Source organism: Brachyhypopomus gauderio, unplaced genomic scaffold, assembly GCF_052324685.1.
Source record: "Brachyhypopomus gauderio isolate BG-103 unplaced genomic scaffold, BGAUD_0.2 sc43, whole genome shotgun sequence".
Taxonomy (NCBI): domain Eukaryota; kingdom Metazoa; phylum Chordata; class Actinopteri; order Gymnotiformes; family Hypopomidae; genus Brachyhypopomus; species Brachyhypopomus gauderio.
In genome coordinates this window covers 880244-896185 of record NW_027506869.1, presented here as the reverse complement: position 1 = coordinate 896185, position 15942 = coordinate 880244, and the positions used below count along the sequence as shown (strand labels likewise).

Sequence of the window (15942 nt, the reverse complement as noted above, 5' to 3'; positions counted from 1 at the left end):
AAACCAAAAGCCCCATTTCATTTTGCAGGGCATACCGACGTTCTATAAGGATGGTTGTTTACAGACTGGTACGTAAGAAGCACCTGTGTGCGCTCGCGTTAATTGCTTGACAGATATGCTGAACTTTAAAAGTAATCATGGTTAAGATGAATTGGTGTCCTGTGAATAGTTTGTTTGTATGCGCGCACATATGTCCGCCGCGCACGGCAGAAAACAGGCATATAATACTATAAAGCTAACTGTCGATTTTCTTCAAATTCAGTTCCAATATCAGTGTGTGACGTGTAGTCGGACGTTTGTAGTTGACTTACCTATGCAGACGCGTACACGCTCAGGTACCTATATGCAGAGATCTCTGTATGCAATGTTTCATTCATGGCACAAACTAATAATTAAAATCGAATGATTTACAAAAAGTATTTATCCCTTAAATAAAAGCATTATATGCTTTAAATGCCAAAGACATTAGGGTTCGCACCAAGCACGTGCGTGAACAGCCTAATTACAATTAGTGACGCCAAACCCGTAGTCGGGAGCGAGCGCCGTGGGCGGGGACTCACGCGGCAGAAAGGAACTGCTGTCTCGACAGCGTGTCTGAAGCGGCATGTTTAGCGGTTTTTCATTCCCTCCTGACAGCGAAACGGCATATCTAATCTATACACGTCTGTTTAACCTCCGAAATAAATTAACATTTCGAAAATCAGCCTAGTATGGCCAGAGGAGATGGTGCAGAGCGACTTTCTGCCACTTTCTGTCCATCTTTTAAACATTTAAGCCGAGATGGAATCAAAATTGCCAAGGTAAGAACAATGAAACTGACTTCTTACAAAAATAGTCTGTCCTGGATGGCTAACGAGATTCGTTTTAGATTATTATCTGGGCATTTACATCGCCGAGCCCTCTAAAGCGCGGTTTTTAAATTATATTTATGTAGAAAGAGGGTTAATTTGGTCAACGTGGAGCACGCTCCCATGCGCCGGTAACATCAGAGTGGGCGCTGGTGCTGTGAGGGGTTCAGTATGATTCATTTCACTCTGCGCCTTTTAGTCAGAGTTAAACACCATCAGCTCTGCCGTGTGTTTGGTTACAAACGCGTCTCAGTAAGTAGCATTCTCTTTGATGCGTTTTCGTTTAGATTAACTACATTTCATTTAGTGAAACCAAAATCGCTATGTAGAAGAATTTATGCTTTTTCCATATACATAATATACAAAAAGTGTCTTGATTCTGCAGGGTGTAACTGGAGTTTCTCCACACTGATGTAGTCTTGTAGTCCTGATGACGTTTCACGTGTAGAATTTGGGCACGGATTGAACACGATGAACGTGACTACAGAGTCGTGACTGAAGGGTACCTGTTCTCATGTAAGAGCAAAACCCTACACCCTAAAGGTTGACTTGACAGTCGCGTGTGGTGCAGACGGAATATCGATGTGGGAATGCAATCAAACGAAAACTACGGAACATTTTTTTGTTCAAGTTTAATTATGTTGGTTAGAGAGATTATTTGCACGCACGCATTTATCTCCAAGTTACGTTCTACCGCGGAATCCACGTTAAAGGCGCGGCTCTTATCGCGTGAAGGGGATTTTACTACAGCCGGTTTGGTGTTGAAAATTTGCATGCTCTAACGCATATGTATGTATTATCTTATAATGGAGATAATCACGGTTTTAAATTACAGGCATTCGTAGAGGTTTCTTTTCACAAGCCTTTGATGCTCCAATTTCTGACATCTTAAACGTATGTGGTGTGTAGAGTAATGAATATAAGAACACAAATTGGATTAAAACTAAAGCTGGGCGTACACTGTGCGATTTTTGGCCCATTTTCAGCCGATTTTTCACTCGTGCGACTATTTTTCGATCGGGCCGAGTTTCGGCTCAATCGCGTGTCGTGCATCGTATAGTTTACACAGGTAAACGAGGAGCGATTCACACCTCACGACCAACTCCCGATCAGAAATCGCGGCGTCGCAAGAATATCAAACATGTTTGAAATTCAAATCGCTCCTCGTGAGATCGCATGAGAGCGTCGGGTCGTATAGTGTGAGTATATGAATCGTGAGCTGTGAACTTTTAAACCCTGCGATTTAGTCGTACAGTTTGAGCTGGAGCTGAGTACACGATTTAAAATATCGTACAGTGTACGCCCAGCTTAAGACGCTTGGTCCCGCTGCCTCTCATGTGATTGGATTTTGCACTATAGGCGCTGCTCTATGATTGGTGTGTGGCAAAGAAGCATCAGGTGACTGGTGAAATAAAATAAAACTAAAACTGCATTGGGGTTGGTCGACAAGTTTGGGCCTCTCATCATGTGTATTTCAGACCGTTCAGACATCCAATCCCAGAATCTACGCAGGGTCCCAGTGAACCACAGCAGCCAATAATAGGGGCTGCGTGAGGCATCGTGCCACTGTTGCATGAACTCCAGTGACCTCAGCGTGGCACCCTACTGAAAGTGTATCCATGACTTTTTGCATGAGGTGATTGGGCTGGGGGCAGCTGTGTGTGTGTGTGTGTGTGTGTGTGTGTGTGTGTGTGTGTGTGTGTGTGTGTGTAAGTGAAGGTTATGTACTGTAGTGTCAATTGCAGGGACTATAGAGACTGTGTCTTCCTGATCTTTGTGTGGGTTTAGATCAGCTGTTCCCAGCCGTCATGCACCAATGTCCCTGAATCCCACATGGTTGAACAGGATTTCGCTTGACCTGATGTGTATGCAATGCCATCCTGCAGTCATAAATCACCACCTACCTAGGCCACCAAGCTCCAGAGCAGGTCAATCGTCAGAAAAGTGGTTTCTGTGTAAAATGTGTGCTTTTTAAGCTAGTGAAGGGTGTTTGATACCATCTCCACTTCCTTTTCTGATCGTTGCTGAATTGAATCCAAGATCACATTCCTGCCTTTATGAAGAGCTCAAAGACATTGACTGCTGATACCCATGTGGAATGTCATTACTGAAAGTTTACAGAGAAATGCACTCCACAAAAGATTCAATCCAAGTTATTCTCTCTCAAACCTCTCTTTTGTCTCAGCGTTTTGTTTCGCCAGGTTCGGATTTCTCAACCTTCTCACAGTCGGTCTCTTTCTCTCTGTGTCTCAGAATGACGCGCCGAAAGGCCTCTCGGTCTGCAGGAAACTGTGCTATGCAGTCGGGGGAGCCCCGTACCAGATCACAGGAAGTGCTCTGGGTTTCTTTCTGCAGATCTACTTGCTGGATGTGGCTCAGGTGAGGACAGGTGCTGCGGGTGGCCTGTTGCTGGCAGTGGCCTTCCCTCCCTCACTAGCTCATTTCCCTCGTCCCCTTGCTCCCTCGTCCCCTTGCTCCCTCGTCCCCTTGCTCCCTCGTCCCCTTGCTCCCTCATTCCCTTCTTTCACGCTACTTCTGTAGTGGATGATTGTGCCTTGTGTGGTGAGGCTGTTCCTCAACTGTGGGCCTGGTGGCGTCTCCCACAGGCTTTGTGGACTTGCTGCTGTGCCTCCATCACATCTGATGGTTTTTAAAATTTTTTCCCAACAAGCAACTGTTTACCTGGTTTGGTCTCTGTTTTGGAGCCCTTCTAATGGTGACTGACATCTTTGGTCTCTCTGTCTGTCTCTGTCCTTGTAGTTGGACCCATTCTATGCATCCATCATTCTCTTCGCGGGTCGTGCGTGGGACGCGGTGACCGACCCAACGGTGGGCTTTCTCGTCAGCCGGAGCCCATGGACCCGTTACGGCCGCATGATGCCCTGGTCAGTGACTCCGCACACACACTTGTTGATTCATGGCTTGTTTTGCATTTCCTTTTTCTCTCTCCATCTATATAGGCTGCATAGGCTGTGATTGGGGGGGGGGGGGGGTGGTGGTGGGACAGACACAAGAAGGAAATTGCTCAGAGGAAAAGCAGATAAGGGTGTCGATGGAGAGATTGAGCAAAGGATGGGGGTGGGGTTGGGGAAAAAAGAATGTCGTATGGAGGAGTTGGGTATGAGAGCTGGGTAGTAACCATGGCAACAGGGCCACATTGCTATGAGGACAGTGCGGATGTGGGTGTGTCTGTGAAGGCCAGTCTGAAAGCTAAGATGTGATTCTTATGGCCTATTCACACTTGGCCAGTTCCAAACCTGATCTGTGAGTTCGGTTTATTTGGTCAAGTGAAAAAGCTGTGTTCAAGCCCAGGGGCAAAATCTTGACCTCCCTGAAATCGGTGGAGTTTCAAGTGGTCCACAGTGTGGTGCGGTCCACTGTGCATGTGGAACTTACTGCTCCTGGCAGAGCGTTAGGGTTTGGGGGGGTGGGGGTAACGTAAGAAGAATTAACTATATGAACCTAGAGCCAATTTTTTTTGCAAACCTACATGCAAAAAAGTGGCATATGGAATTGTGCAATTGCACAATGTTTTGGGAGGAATTCTTCTCTGTGATAACTAATCAGTGATAATGAGCCCCCCCTCCAGCAAGCCTAGAATCCTGGGTGTGGACTTGAGGCAATTGTGGATACGCCCTTGGGCTTTTACCCCCCACACACACACACAGAGGTACTGGCACTTTATGTACACACCTTGTTTACTAATCCATAACGTCTCAACTTACTCAATGTCTGGGTTAGCCTGGGGCATTTGAAGTTTCTGTGTTGGCAGAGTGTAGAATTCTGGAATGAATTCAAGTATAGTTCTAGAATTGAGAGTGAAGCAGTGTTGTGCAACAGAGTTTTCAGCTAGTGCTCATCCATAGTTCCCTATCCTATTTGATCTGCCTTAATTCAACATTGGCATTGTGCAACCATTGCTGATACATTTTCAGTCAAGATGGCAATTCCTCATAATTTATTATACAGTAAAGTATATTTTTATAAATGGAATCGGTCAATATGAATGCAAATACAGTGTTGTACAATATTTTTCAATGTACACAAAGTTTAGGATGCGTGCAGTCTTGTGAAATGAGAATTGGGTAAATCAATGTGAAAGTTCAATTAAGTTCAATTTAGCACAGGGGTATGTACAGTAGGGGGTAGGGGGTGTGTAGTGGCAACTCTACAGTGTACAGTATTGGGTGGCATGTGGGGGGGATGTGCAGGCATCCATGTTGCCATGTTCCTATGGGAGATCATGTGAACATCTGAGGATTGTAATTGTTTGCTGCAGTGCTGCTTTCCAAGGTGACCGGGAACTTCTGTGGTACATTGATACATTTCTGTTTCCTTAAAAAAGAAAAGGGGGGAAAAGTCATCTTCATAAGAACAAGTCCTCTGTCACATTGACTCTGAGGAAATTTGACTCCTGTCAGCCACTGTACTTTATATAGAGGACAGAATGCTCTTGTGCTCTGTTTGAGCTCCAAAATTCTGCACCTTTTTTTCCGTGTTTGGTGCCAGATGGTTTTCCACACACCGTCCAGTCAAATGCATCACTGCATGTTGTAGGCTGGGTGTCCTGAAATTAGGCCAAGGATGGTGGTGTCCTCTACAAACTATATGGTGGTGTTTGTCTTGTGGACAGCCACACAGGCGTTGGTGAAATATAGTAAGGAACTGTGTGGAACACCAGTGTTCTGAGTCAGAGTAGTGGAAGTGTGGATAACCAATCTGGTCTATTTACTTAGTTTCAATTATAGAAATTGAAACCATTTCATGTAGTTAAGTATGTGAAGTGATGTATGAGAGGATGTGTATGTGGGGGGAGGGGGGACAAGGGAGCAGAAGGGGACGGGGTGGTTATTAATCGGCATGTGTGTGTTGGGGTAGGTCAAGCCCCTGGGCCTGCTGCCATTCTGATTGGATAGAGATGGTGGTGTGGTCGCCTGGACCAATGGGCTTCTGAGCAGTGCATGTGGTGTTCTAAAATTGACCGTTTTATAAAGAGCTCTTGCTTGGCAAAATCTCCGAGGTTACTGGAAGTCAAGAGTGTGTGAGAGATGATAATAATAATAATGTGGCCTGTGTTACTTTGACAAAAGATATTTTGTACAAAGCTCCCCCCCCCCCCCCCCCCCCCCCAACCTATCTTTAACCAAAAACCTTGTTTAATTGTTCTTGTCAGCATTTGGCTCAAAATAATTTTAATAAAAAGTGGATTTTCTCTTTTGATGTCTTTCTAAAGCCATGTTGTCCCTATTAGACTACCCAGTTTGGTGTGAGCTTTTACTCGCTTTTGTTTATACATGTGGTTGTGGTAACACACACACACACTCATACACACTCTCACTCACTCTTTCTCACTCACTCACTCAAATTCCATATAAGCCCAGCACTTAATGCCCATATCAAAACGATGGCCATAGATCTCCATTATATCACTAACTTTTCTTGGCACAGATGGAAAACTGAGCTGAGATCTTTTATTTACTCAGTAACGCATGCGGGGAGGGGCTGGCAACCTCCAGTGCTCAACACACACACACGCCATATGGCCACATGTGTTGATATCGTGAGGCTTTTGGACTCGGATGCACTGGTAACCTACTGTTGAGGTCATTCTCGTGTTTTTGATTCTTTCAACCCAGGAAGGGTATATCCTGTGAAAGAATAAGAAGAATGCATTTCGTTTGAGGGCGAAACTCTGATACTGCAGTTCCGACAGTGAGGACTAGCTCTTGTATAACTAGGGTGACATCCAGGATGCCGGTCCCCTCTTTATTATGACATGTGAGACACCTCAATAACTCCACCCAGTTCGTCTTCATGCAGGTCTTCCGCCAGGATTTGGAGAGAATTAACTTGGAGCTACTTTACGTACATTTCCACGCTACTTTACGTACATTTCCACGCGTCTGCCTGTCCTCTGCATTGCGTCTTTGGCCCTCCGTTCCACTGAGTGCATACAAACCTTTCGTTCTCCAAAGCCCCTCCCTCTTAGTCATTCATCTACCGTTGTTGTACACCAACAAACCTGTTGCAGTTAATGAGCAGAAATAACCACTTTGTTGTAGATTAACTTTGTTTCGTCATTAATTAACGCTACCAATTTCCACATGGACCATGTGGAAATTGTTGGTGGCAAACTACAAAGCTAAGGGGCAGTGTTATTTTGTGGTGCATGCCTCTTATTGATGGCTTAAAAAAATTTGCTGAGTATGGTTAAAGTGAATTTAAAACTCTCAAATGTATTTTCTGGCTTGCAGGAGTTCTTTTCTTCAAGTCTGAATTTCTTTAAGCAATCTTGAGTTCAAAATATAAAAATGTATGTATAAAGGTGAATTTTAAAGTGTATATTCAATGCAAATGAATTGATCCCTCTGTCTGGTCTTTGTGCAGGATCGTGTTCTCAACTCCGTTTGCAGTGCTGAGCTATTTTCTGATTTGGGTGGTGCCTCCGGTGGAGCAGGGCAAGGTGGTGTGGTACCTGCTGTTCTACTGCGTTTTCCAGTCTATGCAAACGGTCAGCATCTCCGCCCCACACACACCTCACACACGTCTCTGGTCTCGGCTGCCCCGTTCTTGCCAGAGGTTAAACTGTACCGGCCTTCACTTCTGAGCTTGGGCACTGCAAGTGGACAAAATCCAGCGATCAGCATTTGTTATTGGCATTGGTCCTGATGAGCGTTGTGAGTGAGGAACAGGTCTAGTAATGTAATCGGAGTAGTAGCGTTGTGTCTGGGACGCCCCACGAGAACCTGACGAAAAGACTCGTATGTCGGATGTTTTTGAATTTTCTCACCTAGTCTGACAACTTCCGTCATGTTGATGAATAGGATGACGCACACATGTAAACACGGAGGAAGGAGAGAGACGATGCTCTTGATTTCAGTGATGGTGAAAGCACCTGATATTGAAACATCTTTATCTATTGGAGTATCTGATTCCATAATCCGGGTCAAAGTCTGTACTGTCTCTCCGTTACACCCAGGAACAGGTCCACGTTAGGTTTTTTTTCTTTTTCCAAAAACACAGCGTCACACAGACCCCTTCACTGGCCATGACTCACAATTTCCTCCGTGATGACTCAGTAACTCCTTTGGGGATTGCTCGGCATCAAGCATGTTTTTTTTGCCAATTCCCTGACCAAGACGCGGCAGGAATTTATACCACTTTTGTCGCCTTCTGGCATAGTGACCATCGTTAAAGAGAAAAATATCATGTAGTCTGATACAGGCATACGACTGATCGTCTGCTGGTAATTAGGTTAAATTTAACTGTCATTATGATGAACAGAAAGCTACTGAAAACTGGTTTTTATCACATTTGTGACCCAAATTTCAACAATGTTGTGCCTACATTGTTGGCAGGCAAGATGGAAATGGGGTTGCCCAAGGTAACCTGGTGACCCTCTTCCCTATCCTTACTCCTCACCTTCAATAAAGAACCACCATCTGTTATTTATGATGCATAATAAGTTGGTCATTACTGACGTTCATTACTGGGTGTTGCGTGTGATTTCATGTGCTTACGTGCTTATTCACAGTGTTTCCATGTTCCGTACTCCGCCCTGACTATGTTCATCACTTCAGAGCAGAAAGAGAGGGATTCCTCCACGGCATACAGTAAGACATACTTGTCCGTCAACACCCCGAACTCTACTGCACATGAATCGTACAGGCCTATCAATAAAATGAAAATCCATTCCACAGTTCAAAAACGGATCAGGCCCGACACGGCCGTCATGTGCGACGTGTCATTTTATCTTTTGCGTTCACTTCCTCTCTCTTAGGGATGACCGTCGAGGTCCTGGGTACTTTAATTGGAACTGCAGTTCAGGGCCAGATAGTGGGTGGAGCAAACGCTCCCTGTTTGAACCACACCTCCTCTCTGAATGCGAGCTCTAGCATCATACAGCTAGACGTCGACGCCAACGTCTCTCGGATCTCGCTGGACGACACGGTAACGGCAAACACGTCCTGGCTTCCACGTCTTCTGCATTTACACATTTTTTTGCCACCTGACTAACAGCTCCTTCGTCTCGATTGCTAACAGAAGCGTGCGTACATGCTGGCGTCCGGCGTGATTAGCATCATCTACGTGGTTTGTGCTGCTGTGCTCTTCCTGGGCGTGCGGGAACAAAAAGGTGAGTCGTCATCTCTCCGTCTCCTGCATTTAGAGTCTGGACGGCATCGTTGGTGTCTGTACCAATGAATGGAGCGTGTGTGTTTCTCTGTAGACGTGTCGAGGGAGAAGGTGGAGCGGCCCACGTCCTTCTTCGGTGGTTTGATGCTGTTATGGAGACACAGGCCTTATGTTAAGCTGGTCATAGGGTTCCTCTTCACCTCACTGGCTTTCATGGTGAGAGACACTTGTAACATTTATTCAGACGCTACTATGTCGAACTTCATCAAAATTGACAAAGGCATCATTCACTGCTTTTAACTGACTCAAAATAAGTGACAAACCGAAAACATGGTGTCCCACCAATGGAAACAGTGTTTCTATCTGTGGTAGAAGTACCTCTCTGAATCCTGCTGGTACTACAGGAACACTCCCTCGTACAGAACGGACTGTCCCTATTAAACCCAGATGGGGGTTCAGTGCTAAACAGTTTCACTGCAGCTTTCTTTGGAACCACCATGGAAGTCCTGAAAAGCCTCTACCCTGAACAGCAGGCAAGCACATGATGGCGACTGGTTTTGTGCTAGTCACAGGATCACAAACTAGTATTCAACCAACAGTCTGGCATTTTTCTGATTTTTATAAACAAATGTTTTCAGGTTATTTAAGGACCATATAGCTAAGCTGGTGGAACTCTTTCAGGGCAGTTCACTGGAAATTGCTGGAAACCGGCAATTAGCTTGTCGCCAAAGCCCCCTTTTCACAACAAGTTTCTCGGGCATCTCTGCCAGTGGCCGTTACCTGCTACCACCCCGTCTGTTCTTGCTGGCTAGCAGACTAACTGGTCTGGTAAAGCTAGTGAGTTTAACCCTACGTTCTAGTGAGACACTAGTGAGTGTCCCTACGTTCAACTTTAAGTCTGTCCTACCTTAAGCGGAGTCCAGAGTGGCCGATGATGCCCCTGTACCCCCATTCGTCTGGGTTTAGGATCAAAGAGAACATTAGAATTGCTCTTGAATCCTAGTTAGAGTATAGGATGGCATTAGGATTCAGGTTGGGGCAGTAACAGGAAGAGTATAAGGACCAATAGCAGCTGCTGCAGGTGTTGGCCTTGATTTGTAATGTTTTTATGTTTTTGCTTCCTTTCGATCAGCTGCTGGAAGGAAACTTTGCTCTGTTCATCACCTACACGCTAGGGTTTCGGAATGATTTCCAGAACATTCTGCTGCTTATAATGGTGAGTAAACCTGAGTCCGATGCTCCTGTGTTCTGGTGCAGAAGGGAGTGTGGGGGGATGTGAGTGTGTTCTCATGATATCACAGCAGACTTGGATTAAAAGGAATCTGCTCTGATTTTTGGAACTGGGTCAGATGTGCTCACGGCAATGAAAGAATTGAGAGATGAGGCATTTGTCGGTGGCAGTGAGAACTGAGTCCTTTTCTTTGGAATAGAAACCAAAATTGAGAATAAAGAGGTTGACGAAGGAATGTTAATGAGACCGACTGTAAACTTTTAGAATGAGGACATCAAGGTTTTCTCATGCGCCGCAATGAGTCTCAGGAGGAGTTTGCCAGGAGTAGTGGAGCTGTGGTTCACCCGTGGGCTGGAGAACACACTTCAGCTGGATTGTGCGTGTAAACTTATCTATGGCAATGTGTCTGTGTTCCACTTCAGCTGTCTGCCACCCTCAGCATCCCAATATGGCAGCTCTTCCTCACACGCTTCGGTAAAAAAACATCCGTGTACATCGGTATCTCGGTAAGCAGCCGGACTGCCTTCTTTTGTAATGGGTGGTGTTAACTGTGCAACCTATTAAACTGACCTGTGTGTGTGTTTTGCAGTGGGCAGTTCCCTTCATGATTCTGGTGGTGTGTATTAAGAGTAATCTCATTGTAACTTACATCGTCTCCCTGGCATCAGGGATCAGTGTAGCTGCTGCCTTTTTACTGCCATGGTAAGTGCGTGTGTGCGCGCGTGTGTGTGTGTTGTGCTAGCAGTATTGGTAAGTGATACCTTTCCTTTAGACATGCTGTGCCAGTAAACCACCATATGTCTGCTTCTTTCATTATAGGTCGATGCTGCCAGATGTGGTTGATGATTTTAAAGTGAGCAATCCCGACTCCCATGGGCACGAGGCCATTTTTTACTCCTTCTATGTTTTCTTTACCAAGTTTGCCTCCGGGATCTCCCTTGGAATCTCAACCCTTTGCTTACAGTGAGTATTTGTGTGTTTGATTATTTCTTTCTTTCAGCTATTACTTGCCCATTTAACACCCCCCCCCCCCCCCCCCCCAGCTTTGCAGGCTACGTGACACGGGGCTGTACTCAGCCCGATTCGGTCCATTTCACCCTGAAGATGTTGGTCTCTGCTGCCCCCGTCACCTTCATCATCCTTGGTCTACTCATCTTCAAAACCTACCCCATCAACGAGCAGAGACGTCAGCAGAACTGCGAGCAGCTGCGTGCACTGCTCCAGTAAGAAGCACAGATCTCACGCGTGCACACACACACACACACGCACTTCACGTTCACACACCGGTTCACGCATCTGCCCAGAACACGTTGGATGGAGTCACCCAGCGCAACAGCAATAAATACCAACAATTAAATTATTTAGAATTATCCTATTTAAATTATTTATTAGTCATATTTAAATAAATAAATCTTATCGCAATATCTTCTAATAAGGAAGGAAGGAAGCACCACGTCAGCAGGCCAGACAACGAGACTGCTAAATTCTCTCTGTGAATTTAGCAATATTCACAGACCTGGTTTCTCCAAAACGGCCTTCCGTGCTTTGAACATGAGAAAGTTGTGCATATCTCTCTCTGTCTCTCTCTCTTGAAAATCATTGTCCGTGTTTTGACGGTGAATCAACGGTGCCATACTTGCAGCGTCATTTATAATTCCAAGGAAACGTTTTTGTCAAAACCAAGAATGTCAGGGTCAGTTGAATTGAATAAATCCACACCAGAAATTAAAGGAACTTGTGCAGGTCAAAACTGCACACCACCATGTTACACAGGCTAACATTACATCACGATTTATGACCTCGTGTGCTGAAGTTTTTGACTCCGCTCCATAACAGGAAAATCACTGAGCCTCTGGAACTCTTCAAAGCTTCTCTCTTTAATTCTGATGTTTCCTGGCTCACCGTTTCTCTTTTGATCATTTTAATCTCCTGGCACACATTTGAGGACAACACCCATCAGTTTCTCATTAGACAGAGCGTTCAAATACTGAAGTCATGGGTAATGATGAGGCCATGGCGATCTATTCCATTACTCACGCCGACATTCTCACTTTCACTCTCACACAAATGCTCTAAATTGAGCTTTTCAATGTTGCAACGTGTGTACAATTTGTGATACACAGTTAGGTTTGGCGTCATAGGAAGTAGGCTGTATGGACTTTTGGACTAACATCCTCACCACTCTTCCTTGTCCTTCACAGCGACAACAATGACCCGGACTCCGAAAACACAGAGTCCTCAGACTTGCGAAATGCTGTCTAATACAGTCATAAGCTCAACACAGCACATGCTGTCGTCTCACCTGTAGGGGGCATGTGTGGGTGTCACGTCTAAAGCCCGACTCGGTCACCGGAGGGAAGAACGCAGCCGTCTTGCACTCACTTCACTGTTTAGCCACCACAGACCAACATCCCAATGGAACGTCAGCTGCTGATGGTGGCTATTGCCTCCCCTGCTGGATGATCAAAGAACTGCAGTTGTGACGTTTGATTTTTTTATTTTTTATTTTTTTGGAGATCTCAGGATCTAAAAAAGCCAGATTCCATAAGAGTACTAATATGAAACAGCAAGTAGAGAACCCGTTTTTTTGTTTATTTGTTTTTTGGGGGGAGTAAAATAAATAATCAAAAAAGTATCTGGCCTAAAAGATTAGTCCAATAGTGTTATCCAAATGGTTTTTGCCTACTTGGAATTGTTACACAATTTTTTAATGTTGGACTTTCTGTCAGTGTTTTTTGTGTGCTGTTTGTTAATTTTGCCTATTTTTTGGGCTTTCAGCTGATTTAAGTGTTATATGAGCAGAATGGTCTGATGCTTCAAACTGCCTTTGTTTTGCAATCTGCCCATCTAAAACGCTGCTTTAAAAGTAGTGTAATGTGGAGTGGGTTACAAAGCTAGATTCACCATATGTATTTTTGGCATATTTTTAAGATGCCGTCTTTAGTATACACATACCCTATGACTCTGACCCAGAGTACCAGTAGTGTGATGCCTGTGCCTGACCCGGCCGAGGCCATGGCTGTCTGGCTGTGGAAGTTGGACAGCCAGCAGGTGTCTCCCACACTGGTGCCTCAAACTGGGACCAGCCTCCAGGGGGCGTCCATGTAAACACTGGACAAGTGCACTGAGCTCCATGTTCCCAACACTACATTGCTGATTAACCACACTGTGAAATAAAACTAAAGCCATTAGAAAATCACCAGGTCGATTAAATCAAGGTCACATGGCTTTCCTGGTGTGACCAAGACTTTTTTAAAAGCACACACTAAAACTTGTGAAAGCAACAGAATAAAAACATATTACATTAACTTAAAGTTTCCTAGTGTGGAAATTACATTTGATGTCTGTTCGGATGATGTGTTATTGTTACAGCCTTGCAAGCATACAGGGCTTTCAATGTATTCTCATTAATGCTAGTCATACATAAGCAGCTCATTTGGTGGGGGAACTGTAGAAGTGTGAAAGTGTTCATTATATTGTGTGACTATATGCAAGATATAGTGTATATTTTGGAACTTTTTCTAACTTATTCTCCTGATGTTGAGGCGTAATGTAATATTTCTGCTTCTCGGTTCATTGTGTGTAGTTTTTAGATAATGTTGAATAATCTAATAGTACAAAGAGTAAAATGTATCCCTGTAGTGCTACTACCTCTTCTAGTTAAAGAGGCAGATACTGCACAAAACAGCCATTCAGTACACAGCCATGATGGGAAAATTTGCTTCTCTTATTTTGACAGGAGCTTTTATGGACAATGGTGTGCCTTGAACAATCAGCATATGGACTCTTGAAATCTTAAGTTTCAAGTTTCACTCACAGTAAGCTTGTTGGTCTAAAGTAAAACGGTCGTGCCCAAGCAAAGGATTCTCAAGCTGAAGGATTCAGGAGCTGAATGGCCAGCTTGTTCTCAGCTTAAGGGCCTGCAGGTGGATGGGGTAGTTGGATGTATATACAGCACAAGACGTGAAATTACTTTTTTTAGTGGGGTTTTTTTTTTTGAGAATTTTGCCGCTGAGTAACGGTGTCCTCGATGCGAATGTGTAAGCATTATCTGTAAGCCTGGTGAAAAAGCTTTGTTTTGTCTTTAAAACCTTTTAAAGAGATTCTGTAGTATGTCCACAAATCAAAGGGCTTTTGGAGGACAGGAACTGTTTGGACTATAACACATAAAGAAAGTAGTTTATGAAGCTCAATTACTGTAAATGGAACTGTTTCTATAGTTCTTTAGTGTGAAAAAGCAACAGAACTCTTTGTTGGGTGCATTTTGTAAATGGTGTCAAATTGATGTGCTGAGATCTCAAGTTTTGTAGTTTTTGCTGAATAAATATTAATTGCAAAAATCATGTGTCACATTTCACAAGAGTTGCACTGCAGATGGATTTTATAGCACCAAAGTAACTTTTTTGAAACCTGAGACAATGGTCACTCCAAGTGGTGGCCTTCCTACATTACATTATTGTTTATACCGTACTAGCCCACTCACTAGACGGTATTTCCCATGTTTAGAACTGAACTGTAATCAATATGAAGTTTGTGTTCGCATATATATATATATATATATATAATTAGTGCTGTCAATTCCAGGTGCCGCGATTAAAAGTCCTCACCAGGATTTTGCTCAAGCTTGCTAGATTTTCTAATTAGCAATCCAGGTAAAATTAGTGGAATCAACACAATCCAGGAAGCCTGAGCAAAATCCTGGTAAGGACTTTTAATCGCGGCACCTGGAATTGACAGCACTAATATATATATATATATATATATATATATATATATATATATATATATATATATATATATATATATACACTGCTCAAAAAAATAAAGGGAACACTTAAACAACACAATGTAACTCCAAGTCATCCACACTTCGTGTTCAGATAGGAAGCAACACTGATTGTGAATCAATTTCAACTGCTCTTGTGCAAATAGAACAGACAACAGGTAGAAATGAGAGATTTTGAACTGATTTAAAAGATTTGTATTAATTCAGATCTAGGATGTGTTATTTTAGTGTTCCCTTTATTTTTTTGAGCAGTATTAGTAATACTAATAGTATATATATATATATATATATATATATATATATATATATAAACATGAAGAAAGAAAGAAAATCTTATATTGTAGGACTATCAGCAAGAAATGATTCTGGGCTGTCGACCATTATTCTTACTATGCAAATTGCACAATGTATAAGTAAAAGCAAAACATTTGTTTTAAGTAAGTAGGAATAATTTCTAAATGGTAAGTGCCAAAACAGGACTTAACTTCCAGTGCAGGAACTGGGATTTATTATGAAAGGCCTGGCGAGAAATTGGCGATGCTGGAATACACTAAAAAAACGCAAACTCCATTTGTCATGACTTTGATTATGTGTCAAGCAAACTAATCAAAGCTTCCAGAGACGCCCATTAAGTCCAGTATGTGCTTTTTACAGCAGCATTTGTCACAAAGCAGTTTTACACATGTCTGAGTCCAAGCCCCCAGTGACCAAGCCAAAGGTGACAGTGGTAAGGAAGAACCCATTTACTTTTAATCAAAAACACATAATTGCTGGTCGTATACCAACGAATGAGTGGCAGCACTACATTAAATGCCAGTAGGGCCTGGCCCCACCAGAAATCACTGTGATGCAGTACATAACACATTAAATGTAACAAGTAATATACATTTTCCTCAAAAGTAATGTGGTGTCTTAATTACATATGACAATGAATTTGGATTTGG

The 15942-nt window shown here is 43.5% G+C and overlaps 1 protein-coding gene across 3 annotated transcripts; it reads left to right on the top strand.

The window, feature by feature from the left end:
* On the top strand, positions 1 to 14522 carry LOC143485994 (sodium-dependent lysophosphatidylcholine symporter 1-B-like). 3 transcript variants are annotated; one of them, XM_076985760.1, is made up of 14 exons: positions 1 to 68; positions 3102 to 3227; positions 3609 to 3733; positions 7236 to 7359; positions 8383 to 8461; positions 8629 to 8798; positions 8892 to 8982; positions 9076 to 9197; positions 10114 to 10197; positions 10635 to 10718; positions 10802 to 10914; positions 11032 to 11175; positions 11256 to 11435; positions 12414 to 14522. In XM_076985760.1, the coding sequence occupies exons 1-14, from the start codon at positions 51 to 53 to the stop codon at positions 12472 to 12474; spliced, it is 1521 nt and encodes a 506-aa protein (XP_076841875.1). In that variant the 5' UTR covers positions 1 to 50; the 3' UTR covers positions 12475 to 14522. The 3 variants fall into 3 exon arrangements, with proteins under 3 accessions (XP_076841875.1, XP_076841873.1, XP_076841874.1); XM_076985758.1 differs by lacking the exon at positions 1 to 68 and adding an exon at positions 532 to 800; XM_076985759.1 differs by lacking the exon at positions 1 to 68 and adding an exon at positions 1002 to 1100.
* Positions 14523 to 15942: the final 1420 nt, after the last annotated feature.

Excerpts from the sequence above, each read along its gene's own strand:
- LOC143485994 (XM_076985758.1), top strand. The coding sequence starts at position 711 with ATGGCCAGAGGAGATGGTGCAGAGCGACTTTCTGCCACTTTCTGTCCA. Across the intron at positions 10,719-10,801 it reads CCGTGTACATCGGTATCTCG|TGGGCAGTTCCCTTCATGAT; the intron begins GTAAGCAGCCGG and ends TGTGTTTTGCAG. Across the intron at positions 11,436-12,413 it reads CAGCTGCGTGCACTGCTCCA|CGACAACAATGACCCGGACT; the intron begins GTAAGAAGCACA and ends TGTCCTTCACAG.